The 13032-nt window shown below is 37.0% G+C and overlaps 1 protein-coding gene across 1 annotated transcript in view; it reads left to right on the top strand.

Moving 5' to 3' along the window:
• Nucleotides 1-1532: 1532 nt before the first annotated feature.
• Nucleotides 1533-13032, top strand: part of CLGN (calmegin) — a gene marked incomplete at its 5' end in the record, with an annotated part of 18666 nt that continues 7166 nt past the window's right edge. The window contains 8 exons of the mRNA XM_010162482.1: nucleotides 1533-1591; nucleotides 2635-2776; nucleotides 3603-3684; nucleotides 5903-6095; nucleotides 8011-8200; nucleotides 8812-8925; nucleotides 9539-9695; nucleotides 11611-11826. Of these exons, the coding sequence (XP_010160784.1) occupies nucleotides 1533-1591; nucleotides 2635-2776; nucleotides 3603-3684; nucleotides 5903-6095; nucleotides 8011-8200; nucleotides 8812-8925; nucleotides 9539-9695; nucleotides 11611-11826 (1153 nt within the window). The remainder of the gene's footprint in view (nucleotides 1592-2634; nucleotides 2777-3602; nucleotides 3685-5902; nucleotides 6096-8010; nucleotides 8201-8811; nucleotides 8926-9538; nucleotides 9696-11610; nucleotides 11827-13032) is intronic.

Here is a 13032-nt window from a genome sequence, read left to right as displayed (position 1 = left end):
TCCCTAATATTCTGTGATTCTGTGAAAATAAGTTAACAAGCTCCTGCCTTCAGTGTATCACTTGTCTTACTAATATGTCACTTCTAAATGTTAAGTGCAATACAAAAGCAATACTAATAATGACAGGAAAAAGATTGAATAGAAGAGGCGATAATGGTTGTTAAAAAAACCCCAAACAACTGAAAATCGTGATTAACAAATACGGAAACTTAACTGGGATACTTGAATGATATAATTCATCCCAATTTCTAGCTTCATGAGATCTGTTCAAAGATTAGTTTGTCCTCCTACTAAATCTAATACTCAAAGATTTAGCTACAATGCTTGGGATGTTTTGGTCTCGCTGTACATAATTTACATAAAAGTTAGAAGTGTGGGACTAAGGTATGGGAAAGTAAGCATCACGTTGCCTTTCCTCCCTAAAATTGTGGAAAAGAGTACATATAAATTGACTAGGTAAATTGCCAGAATAGAGTAGCTTTTTTGAGAATGGACCTTGAAAATCTTCTGCATGATTTGTAGCAATGTTTTATTTCCCCATTGGTCTTTCTCCTGGTAGACCGAGGATCTAGTTTGCTTTTTATACTGTGAAACTTTTCCAGCATCTCTGTTAACAGTGAATAACTCGGACTGAAATTTAAACAGAAAAGATAAAAGTATTCATCCCTGAGATACTCCATGCAGAGGATGGTTTTGGATGAGTGAAATAGTTCTTTACAGAATTAATCATGAGTGTAGTATTGTAGTTATAGAATGAAGAATTCAGCGACACTTGGGCTTAAGATACCCCAGTGCGTGGCTTGGGGTAGAACCACTGTATGACAGGATAAGGCTTGACTGCCCTTTTTTCCCTGTTTTTTTTTTCCTCTCTCCTCCAAATGAACACTTTGTGTGTAAGATATGTGCATATCTTTTTGGTAACCTCAATTTTATAAGCTGAGTTTACCTTGTTCATGGGATCAAAGAGATCAGGAGTTTATTTGCCCCGTTGAGATCCCCTGTGTGCAGTACATTTGGAATCTGTTCGGTGCATAATTGCATTTGTCATTTGGACACTTTAACCTCTTCCTTTCATCCTCTGCTATGCACGTGTACTGTTCCTGTCAGGTAGTGTTAAGGTTTATTTGGGTGATTTTTTTCCGTTCCTTACCATATTGAAGGTTTTATGCTTGGACCTTGCTGTTTTCCATGTATTTTTGACATATGCTTACATTTTGCTAAACTCAGATTGTATGTAAAACTGAAGTTATTCAGAATAATTGAATTACTTTAGAGTTGTAATTGAATTACTTTAGGGTTATAATTGAATATACAATTTACATTCTTAGGAAGTATTTTGAAATGCTATATTAGACTGATCTATTTTAATTTTTCCTTTCATATTCTTTGAACTACACAAAGTTCCGTGATGCTGACTGTCAAAATCATTATCACAGGTTCACAGCCTAGAAGCAAAAGCTGCTTTTTCTGTGCTTGTTAAATAATGCAGCTTTGCATGTATAGTTCAATGATTAATACACTTTTTGTTTTAGGTGGGTGTTGTCTAAAACCAAGAAAGAAGACACAGATGATAACATTGCTAAATATGATGGTAAGCGGTTTTAATGTTTACTTCCACTATAGAGTTTCTGATGTTCTACTCAATGTGTAGGCATCTCTTTATCTGACAGTTTTTTAAGGCCGAAATAGGTTTCTACAATAAAACTCAATAAATATGAACCAGAGCTTTGAAACAGTCTCTATATTAGCAATGCAAAGGCTTGAATAAAATGACCTGTCTAAAATGTATGAATTCTTTCATGCAATATTGCAATTTAACAGAAATCCAGTGGATATTCACACATGCTACAGGCTTGTGCAATAAATGTAATTAAATTTTGTGATGTAAAAACAATTTGTGTTAAATGTGTACATTTTTCTAATCAGTTTCATTGGTTTATGGTAGATTATGGTAAGGGTGTGGTTCTTTCTTACCATGGAGTCCATAGCTGGCTTTTTTTTTTTTTAAGTTGGAAAATTCTTGTTTACACCTAAAACTGAGATTTTGATGATTTTCTTTCTTTTGGCTATAACAGTTATGAAACAGGGGTTTTTACTGCTGTAGAAACAGCTACTTGGGGAAATAAAAAAGAAAAAGCTTGACACTTCTTGTTGCTACAACTACTTGCACTCTTTTTCCCTAAGCTTTATTTCTTCCTTGCTGTCTGAGCAAGAACATTGGGTTAGATGGATCTTTGGCAAGACGGTTTTCTATTTTATCATCTAACTGTGGAGCTGGAATTTTAGTGGTTTCTCATTGTTGAAAAGTGCTGGTTAAAACATTCTGTCACTGATTTGATAGAAAGATGTGGGCAGCAAATTTGTGTACCATGAGTGGTTTTGTATTTGAATGTTGTGGAGCAGTTAGTTTGAGGAAGTGTGAGCTGGACTTGAGTAATGTTTTGTATCCACAGCAGAATTACCAGTAATGAATTGGATGATTATTGTTTAACTGCTTTGATATCAGATGTCAAAATTTCTTCCCTACTTTGGCAACTAGTCTTTATTTACCATTAACTCTTGGCTTTTAACCAGGCTGTGATTCTTTGCTTCAGCCTGCATTTTTTTCAAAGACTCTGTGTGTGTGTGTTTTAGGAAGATGGGAAGTAGAAGAGCTGAAAGAAAACACAGTGCCTGGAGACAGAGGATTAGTGTTAAAATCGGTGGCAAAGCATCATGCAATATCAGCTATGCTAACAAAGGCATTTATTTTTGATAATAAACCTTTGATTATTCAGTAAGTAATCCCTCAGATTTTTTTTTTTTACTTAATATTTATTATTATTAAAATCTTCAAGTCAAGTGAATCCCTGTAGAAAAATACTGACTTCTGGTATAGCACTGACCTATCAAACTGTAAGTATGAACCATGTAGTAATCAAGTACAATTTTAGTGCAAGAGTTAAGAAGTGATATTTAAGCTCTTTTGAAACATTTTTGGACATAAATCTAATATTTTACAAGCTTACTGAAAAAGCTAATTAATTTTTAGTCTTACTCTAAAAGATCTAAATCATATATAGTTTGAACACAGTGGTTTTTCCACTTACAGAGCTACACTGAAGTATTCTGTAAAAGCAGCTTGAATCATGAACACATAGCAATATTGGAGATGGTGAGCACCGTGGCAATATGAATGTTTTTTTCTGATATTCAAGCTGCTTTCTTGTACTTACAGACATACCCAGATAACTCCTCTGGCTAAATTCAGTGTGTCATATGGGCAGTTTCACAGATGGCACAAACTTTCTAGAGCTCTTGCCAATGTATTCTTCTTCGCTTTGATGTTTATATATTGGTTGATACCACCTTGAAACTCTTCTTACTGCTGATACCAACTGTAGCACTTGCTCCTGTGGCATTTTTTGACTAACATTGCTGCTGTATTGGCTTGTGTGGCAATTAAAACCTTTTGGTCACGTAGAAGTGTCTTGACAGCAGTGACTAATACACAGTCTTAATGTATTCATCATTGGAACTGCAGATTAGAAGTTAATTTGTATTTGTCTGATACTTGAAATGTTTTGTTGTTTGTTTGTTTGTTTAACTTGTTCTTTGCCTAGATACGAGGTGAATTTTCAAGAAGGCATTGACTGTGGTGGTGCATATATTAAACTTCTCTCCAGTAGCGATGACTTGAATCTGGTATGTCCTTTTACTTAACATTTGCTATCAGTTGTTCGTTTGAGGAATGCATAATTGTTCTTGTGAAATGTCAAGTAGAAACTAATTCCTAATGCATCCTAAATTCTTAAAAGCTTCCCAAATGTTTTAGCAGAAGATTGAGCAAGGTAATACTATGCATGTAATTCATGAGATCTACACAAAACCTTTGGAGTTGTGCATTTTTTACTGGGGGAACATTTGATAACATTATTCTTGTTATAATGACCATTCATTCTAATGAAACTCACAGATAATCTAAAACTTAAAGTAAGATGTTAAGATCTATATTCACACAAGAAATCTCAAAATGTTAATTTTGGAAGGTTAGAATTAAGAGTTTGCTGTGATTAACATTCTCCTCTTAGTTCTGCATGAGTGATGTCTTACATCCAGGACAAAGAACAAAGAACTTCTATATTTGTTTAGTCTGCCTTTCTGCAATAATAGAAGCCACAGCATCTCAACTCCTAACTTATGAAACAATTTTTTTTACTGCACACAACATGGCATCTTAGAAAGGTCCACACCTTGTGTTTAGAAACAGAAACTGATGGAGAATCTCTGTTCCCAGGAAAAGGTCTGAATGATCGGGTATGAAAAATTAGGAGATTGTTTCTCAATATATTGATGTGAACTTGCCTGCCCTTTCCAGACTTGTCTGCAAAACTCTTTATTACTGTGCCAACGCTATCAATTTCTTACTTAAAATGCTGCCTGTTCTGGCCAAGTCTCAGTTTGGGCACATGTGAACTGGTTGCTTCCACTTTCTCTATTTCTGCCACTACACTGGAGTGTAGATACAAGCTGTCTAGCCTGGGATGGAGGATATTCTAGCAACGTTTTTTGGGGGGGGGTTTTGGTGGTTTGTGGTTTTTGTTTTTTTTTTTACATTCAGAACTGTTAGTGAATTGTGACCTAGGAATTTGTGCAATGGAAATGTTGTGTTGACAGAGTGGATATGGCTGATATATACAACAGTTGCTGCAGCTGCTTTGATAAGAGCTGGTACTTGTGGTACACAGCAGCAGTTACAGAATAGGATTACATGTTTGGACATGTAATGTTACAGAATATTCAGAATATTACATCATGAGCCAGGAGGAACTTGTGTTGACCTAGCAGTACAAACATGAAGGGATAAGGGTACTTCCAATCCTGAAACAGGTTGCTGTGGCCACTTAAAAGCTGGCTACTCTAACTGCTGCAGGTTTGTGGCTGATTGCTGGTGTTGCACCAGCGTTCAGTAGTATAGTGACAGAAGTTTGTGAGCAATCACAGTTACAACCTGTATAGGTTATAGAAATTACTGGGTTTGAGATGCATGAGGTTATACCATTTGCTCACCAGGATTTAGTAAGCTGGAAAGGCAAGCTCATGGAAAAACAATAGTCTGGAAAAAACTTGTAACTGGAGTGTGGGCAGAATTCATCGTTCCCTCTCTGGGTAAGGTTTTTTCATCTGTCTATATTTAAAAATATACTTGTTTTAAACAATACATTTATGTCAGAATACATATTTCAAGAAGAAAACTTCCTAGAATCAAGTATTATTCTTCCTTCAAGCATTTGCTAAAGAATATAAGGCAGCATGTTACTACATATTCCAAATACAAAAATCATATCAATAGTTGAAAAATACTGACATATCTAAACAGCTTCCTGCAACATACTCTGAAGGAGAATAACTGTACCTGATATTTTCAGTGTTGTTTGTTTTTTAATGTGGAGCAAGAGGACTGATAAAATACTGGATAATAATATCCTGGTTTTTAATCTTTATTGAAGAATAAAATTGATAGGAACATCAATTGATAGGAACAGAATTGATTGTGAAGAACAGTAACTAGTTCCCTTCCATCTTTTAGTGTAAGGTTTGTAGAGGATTATAGATATTGGAGTGTTTTGATTTGTGACGGGCATTTCCACTTGACATAAGGGTAAGGTCTAAATAAATACATTAGTTTTCCCTTGAAGAGGCTTAAGTGATCTCTATGGTTAGTCTGTTCCCTGAGAACAGAGAGCACCCAGCAACTCAAGAGGACTGTTCAATTCCTTTCATGATTTACCCTACCAGTTTTCAGTTACCTTTTAGAAAAAAGTAACTATGCTGTATGTCACAGCATCATGGGAAAGAAGTACCCAGAGTGACATCATACAGTGTACAGTATAAAACATGCTCAGCTTTCTTGCTTCTACAGGAATACTTTTTTGACAAAACACCTTACACTATTATGTTTGGACCAGATAAATGTGGAGAAGATTACAAACTACACTTTATCTTCAGACATAAGAATCCTAAAACTGGAGAATATGATGAAAAACATGCAAAACGTCCTGATGTAGACCTAAAAAAATTCTATTTGGACAAGAAGACACATCTATATACTCTCGGTATGGTTTAATTCTTATATGTTTAAATGGGAGAGATTAAAAGTGTGTTTCTGTCCACTGAAGCTTTGTATTTGAGTCTACTTTTTTGTTTGTAATAGTCTGTTAATTCTGAGGGGTTGTTGCTTAACGATTTAGGCTTAAATGATCTAATGACTGATCTTAAATGATTTAATGACTGATCTTAAATGATTTAATGACTGAGCTTAACTGCGGGACATAAAAGTGGCTTTGAAATGCTGCTGCTTAATATTCAGTTACGGGGAAAAAGACATACCAGCCCTGGCCAGCCTTTAGTGTAAAGAATTGATTAATACTTTCAGTACTTATTATGATAAAAAAATTTTTAAGAAAGATACTAAAAAAACCCAAACCCATCCAATATTCTAGGAAGGCACTAGAATTCACAGGAATTCAGTTAAACCTCCAGCGTGCCTCACGCAAGTCTCCTCCGTGTGTTAGGAGCTCTCACCAACACCTGCATCTGCAGCAGTGTCCGTGAACAGATGTGTTACTGCATTCTCTGAAGATGAATGAATATGGGCTGGTTTTAATTCATGTGATGTCTCTTTTTGTACCAATGAACAGTATGGCAGAGATGAAAGTTTAATTTCTTAGTTCCTTTTTCCTCTCTCTTTCTAATTTTGGAGGAGGAATAAATAATCAGAGAAGAATGGGCTAATCTGTGGCACACTGCAAATCCAGCAACATTGACGGCACTTTTGAACTTCCATTGAATCATAATGGAAGGCATCTTCAATTGTTATGCCACAGGCAAACTCACTGGTCTTTAAAATGAATTGCTGGATGTGCCATAGCAAACTTTCACTTTTAGATAATAGGAATAAGTGAAACAAGACACTCATCTTGGGGTAAAGGAATGCATCTGTTCCTGTATTTGGGCTGTTCATTAGAAATTATTATTAAAGATACTGAAACTCAGATTGCATTTATTCTGTTATAATTGATCAAATAGACTCCATAAAGCCATGTGATTCTAATGCATCATGTGACTGATAACAGAGTTTAAAAATCAAGTCTTTGTATAATATCTAAAGTGATATAGGGGTTTAATTCTTGCATTTATGGATATTTTAATGCTGTTGAAAACTTAGGTGGCAGAAGCTTCATTAGATATTATCAAACTGTCATTGTGACTGTTACTGTGGTTTTCATTTTTATAAATGGTCACAAAAGTAGAATAGTATTTCCTTTGCATTAATAATCTTTGTGCTGAAGGGATATTTGAATGTATTTGTTAAGCACTTACAAATGTGCTCACTGGTGGTTAGAAATGGATCTGGATACAATGTCTGTTACTGAGTCTGACACTGCTCTGTTCTGTGTCCCTGGCTTCTCAGTGACTCACACTTGCTGAAATACTTAAACATTTGAAGAGAATTTTCTGTATTCACAGTCTGGCATTTGAGGGAAGTGGCTGTCAGATTTGAATCAGAGAAGATACTGCTTTGCTGGTCCTTCAGCTCTGTTACTGACACAGTTCTTGTGTTTCCATGCTTTCAGGTGTGAAATTGTAATTTGGTAGCAGAGATACCTTTCTTGGGGTGGAGGTTTGTCTCTCATTGTGTTTTAAAATAAATAAAGCAGAACTTTGGCCAAGTGGTAGGTTTTTGAAAAAATCTCTTAAAATATATTTGGTTGTGTTTCAGCAATTGAATTTGCTAGAGGTTTCATTTTTGGAGTCCTGATACTGGTCATACATCCCCACAGTAGCAACTTCGATGTTTTGTGTCCAGATCCAGGACCTGAGTGGGGAGTCTGTCTCCTGCTCTGCTAGTGAGGATCCTGTTTTCCTTTATTTGCCTAAGTCTGTGCTTATTATATATAGGTTTTGGTTAAAGATATTTGTAAAATGAATGCTTCTCTTATTTCTTTAATACAAATTTCTTCAATTTAGTGCTAAAACCAGATGATACGTTTGAAATGTTAATTGACCAATCAGTTGTCAGTAAAGGAAGTCTTCTTGAGGATATGGTTCCTCCAGTAAACCCTCCCAAAGAAATAGAGGATCCGAGTGATAAGAAGCCTGATGATTGGGATGAGAGACCAAAAATACCTGATCCAAATGCTGTCAAACCAGATGACTGGTAAGGAGAACATTTTTGTCTGTATAAAACCTTTTCCATGCAGTTTGTTCATTTGAAAAAATTTGACTGGTTTAGTTTGGTTTTAATGACAATTGAAATATGTTTCACCACTAGAAGCACTAAAGTTTGAAAACATAACTGAGGTAGGTACAAGAATCTGGTCATCTTCTAAGGAAATAAATAATTGTGCTTTTTGCTGACTTGTACCTTCCATGGTTGCAATTTGTAACTAAGATTACTATATCTGAAAGATTAGGAAGTGCAGGCTTCCTAAACATATAGTCTTAATTTACATTCAATGATTTCTACTTCCTTTGTGTCAACTACTGTTCGTACAGCAACTCAGGAAGTGGAGGCAAAAAGTGGGAAGACCTGACTGACACTTGCCAGTTGATGGCAGCAATTTCTGAGCAAAGTAGTACTTTGAAACAATATAAATATAATTCATATATTTATAAACACATAATTGAATGTCTGAATCTCATGATCAGTGTATCTAATTCTGTTGTGCCTTTGAAAATCATCCCTTTCATACCAGCTACAGTCCTTTGAACAGAACATTGGTTCAATGTCAGGCTGCTGCTTTTTCTAACCTAAATTTGTAATTGAAGGGATGAAGATGAGCCTTCCAAAATAGAAGATCCTGATGCTGTTAAGCCTGAGGGATGGCTTGATGATGAACCACAGTATGTTCCAGACCCTAATGCAAAAAAACCAAAGGACTGGTAAGAACTTGATCATAAACGCAGGTTGTTAACATGTCTTGTAGATAAGCCTGCCTATTCTCTGTGGCAAATTATGGGTTGTGGATCAGAAGTCAATCTACATCTCATTGTCTTTTGAGATGGTAAGTTGGAATGTGTAAGTATGGACAAATATTTGTTGTTTTGAGGAGGCTGCTTTTATTAAAACATTAACATATCAGTTGCCTTTTGTTTTCTACAAAAAACAGAATATGAAGGACCCCTTTGAAACAATTTGCTACAGTGTTAAACTATGAAACCATTTAAGTTGATTTCTTGAAATTATCATATATTAGTCTCAAAGGGATCTCTAAGCATCTTATGGAGAAGTGTTTCAAGCTGTCTGCAGGTGCCACAATATAATTGCATTCAATCATAATGTGGTAGTGATGAACATGTGGCTTAAAAAAAAAAGGGTGTAGCACTCCTTTTAATAAATATATTTATTTATACTGCTGGGTGGAGTTCTGTGAGCTGGTCAAAATTCTGAGGTTGTTATAGCAAAATGTGTATGGCTGACTTCAGACCGACTGCTAGTGTTCAGACCAGTCTGATCTCAAATCAGTTATTTTTAATTTTTTTTTTTCCCCTGTAGGGATGAAGAAATGGATGGGGAGTGGGAAGCTCCTCAGATCCCTAATCCAAAGTGTGAGACTGCACCTGGTTGTGGAGACTGGGTGCGTCCCATGAAGAATAACCCAAACTATAAAGGAAAATGGAAAGCACCTATGATAGATAATCCTAACTACCAGGTAACAGCAATACTCTAGTTTGCTGTTAAAAGGTACAGAGTTGCAGGCAAGTCGACGTACTATATTCATCTAGGCTTTTTTACAGTATATTTGTAATTTAGAATGAGTCTGAATACCCTCACTAAATGTTTTGAGCTTTTTTTGTATTTAATTTGCCTTTTTTCTTTAAAAAAGGAAAATAGAAACGCTTCCTGTATTAAAACAGTTTCTCTGTTAAAAGTTGCTTTTGAAACAATTTGCACTGGTACCGTTTATTTTATAGGCCGTGTAGAATTGTATTCTGAATTATGTTATTTAATTCAATTATATAATTAAATATTTATAAGTTTTAATGTCTTTTCGGTGAACAATTTTTTTAATTAAAAAAAAATGAAACCTTTTGCTAGGCAGATTGACTTACTAGCTCTATTTCAGTAGAAGTGTCAATTTTGGATAATTAAATTCCCCTCCTCCCCTCCAGATCCAAGAGGCAATCGGTTGGATATTAGAGACAGTTCCTTTGTATTAGTTATGGCTGGGGAGTACTTGGATTTCATTTCTGTGAGCTGAAGATCCTCAGCACATCTGTAAACACCATCCGGCTCTAACTTGCATAGGTGCAATAAGGATGGATTGTCCTTCCCTGACGCTTCTGGTTACAGTAGCTGTCAGGTTTATATATGTGTGTGCGTGCATGTGTGTGTGCATATGCGTGCGTGTGTGTGCGTGCGTGTATGAATATGTGTGTGACCGTGCGTGTGCATGAATATGCGCGTGTGTGTGTATATGCGTGTGCGTATATGTGCACGTGCGTGTGTCTATCTGCGTGCATGTGTCTATCTGTATCTGTGCGCGTGTGTGTATCTGTGCGCGTGTATCTGTGCGTGTGTGCATCCGTGTGGATGTGTGTGCGTGTGTGCATATCTGCGCAAGTGCGTGTGCATATATGTGTGTCCGTGTGGTGGGGTGCGTGTGTGTGTGTGTGCGTGCATGTATGTGCGCGTGTGCGCATGCGAGTGTGAGCATGTGTATATCTGTGTGTGCGCATGCACGCGCGTGTATGTATGTGTACATGTGTATGTGTGTGTAAGTGTGTGTATCTGCGCACGTGTGCGTGTGTGCGCGCATATGTGTATGCATGTGTGTGTGCATACGTGTGTATATATCTGTGTGCAAGTGTGTGCATGTGTGTGTGTATATGTCTGTGAGTGTATGTGTGTGCACACGTATATGTGTGTGTGTATGTTTGTGTATGCGTGTGTGTCTGCATGCGTGTTTGCATATGTGTGTGTGTATCCGTGTGTGCTTGTATAAGCATGTGTGTGTGTGTGTGTGTGTGTGTGTGTTTACCCACCCTGGAAGGCACTGTGTGGATCACAGAAGGTGGTCCTTAGCCCACCAGACAGCAGATGCTCTACCTCAGAAGATTCCATCACAGGCTACAAAATACTGACCAGTGCCCTTACAAAAATGTACGTGCTGTATTGATGAACAAAACCCAAAACTCCCTATTACATATGGAGAGACTAGAGGAAGGAGTAGTACAAATGTCTTATTTACCTGCAGTATTAGGAACTTTGTTTCCTAAACTTATTCTAGGAAGTTTACAAGGACTGTGCTTGAGTCGCCAGTACCAGGAAGAACAGAGATATTTGTACTGTCAGTTATTACTGTAACCCTGTGTGGATGAAAAACGTCTCTTTTAAGAGGTCTAAGCCAGAAAATTGAGACCCATCTGCCAAAATCCTACAAGCTATTACAAATTCTGGTTTTATGTAGCTTAAACCTACTGCTTGTCTTTTTAAACAGTGCATTTAAAATAGTTAGGAAATCCTGATGGTTTTAAAATTTGTTTCACAGTTTGTTTTTTAGTGAGGTATAAGTGCTGTGATTACTCTTTTTTTTAATTTTTTTTTTTCTCCCTTTTTCTTAAAAGGGAATCTGGAGTCCTCAGAAAATACCAAACCCAGACTATTTTGAAGATCTTCACCCATTCGAGATGACCACTGTCAGTGCTATTGGTTTAGAACTCTGGTCTATGACGTCTGATATCTACTTTGATAACTTCATCATATGTTCTGAAAAAGAAGTAGCAGATCGTTGGGCAGCAGATGGCTGGGGCTTGAAGAAATTAGTAGCAAGTGCTAATGAGGTATAAACTTTCTATGTTCTTGATAGCCAGAAGTGATGAGGAAGTGATGCTGGAAGAATTTTCTGTCAGTTAGTGCTGACAGAATGTTAATTTGTCTGCAATTAATAATCTTGCTGAGTAACGATGATAGTTGTGGGGTTTTTTCCTTGGTTTGATGTTTTTTGCCTTTCCCAGATCAATATCTTCTTGAAATTAAAAGGATACAACATTTTACTTAAATGCCTAGTGAGAAATTAGCTTTGGTGTAGTTAATGAGTCTTCTGCTGTTCATGGTGGTACTCAGTACCTGTCAGCAAATGGAAGCTGAGTGAGTTACACTCAAAGACCTCTTTTTTTTTTTTTCTTTTTTCTTCTTTTCACTTGTGGCTAACTCTATTATATATGTTCTTTAGATGTTTCCCTCCCATGAGGAATGGATAAATAGTCACGTGTTTTTTCTGTTTAATAATTTTAGGCCTTTGGTTGCATAGATCCGTATTACACAGCTCTGAAAACAGTGCATTTGTGTTTATGGAGCTGCGTCTGCTCTTCTGCTTCTATGCCTGCAGTGACATTTTGTTTATATACTGCACTTGAGCAGCCACCACAGTTTTTTCTAGATCTCTTTCCTGTGTTATAGGGTGAACTTGTCCTGACGTACGGGATTGTAAGCCCCTCTAGTGGCTGCTGTTACTGACTACAGCTTCTTTCTAACTCCTGCATTTTATTTGATGGAGTGGCAAGAGCAGTTGTGGGAAAGAAAGGATGAGTTGGTGGCAAATGTAGCCAATTCCTGACAGCTGCTTTGGCGGCAAATGTAGCCAATTCCTGACAGCTGCTGTTCGTCACAGGATGAGCAGGTACCAACAGCGTATCTGCCCATGCAGTTAGGGAAGCCACCTCCTCCCACAAACTTGCTCTTTTCTGAAATGTTTGGGTTTTTTTTCTGGACCTATACATCTGCACTTGTACACACACTAACAAAAAAATACTCCTTGGGTCCCCTCACTCCATTGTGCCTCTCAAGCTCCCTACTTTAGTTGCTGATGTACCTTTTCCAGAGGTCTAATTCAACCAGACTCTTGCCTACACATCTGTGCCATTTTAAGTCAGAACTGGACTGGTAGGACAACTTAGTCCCTGAATAACTGGCTCTCAGGGAGAATGTGGTGGTATGGATGGAACAAGACTTTGCTCTTCAGGAGGCTGACTGCTTCTCTCAGTTTC

The sequence above is a fragment of the Antrostomus carolinensis genome, unplaced genomic scaffold, assembly GCF_000700745.2.
Source record: "Antrostomus carolinensis isolate BGI_N321 unplaced genomic scaffold, ASM70074v2 scaffold53622, whole genome shotgun sequence".
In the NCBI taxonomy this organism is placed as follows: domain Eukaryota; kingdom Metazoa; phylum Chordata; class Aves; order Caprimulgiformes; family Caprimulgidae; genus Antrostomus; species Antrostomus carolinensis.
Note: the sequence above shows the minus strand (reverse complement) of the source record. Positions and strands in the feature narration are given on the sequence as shown.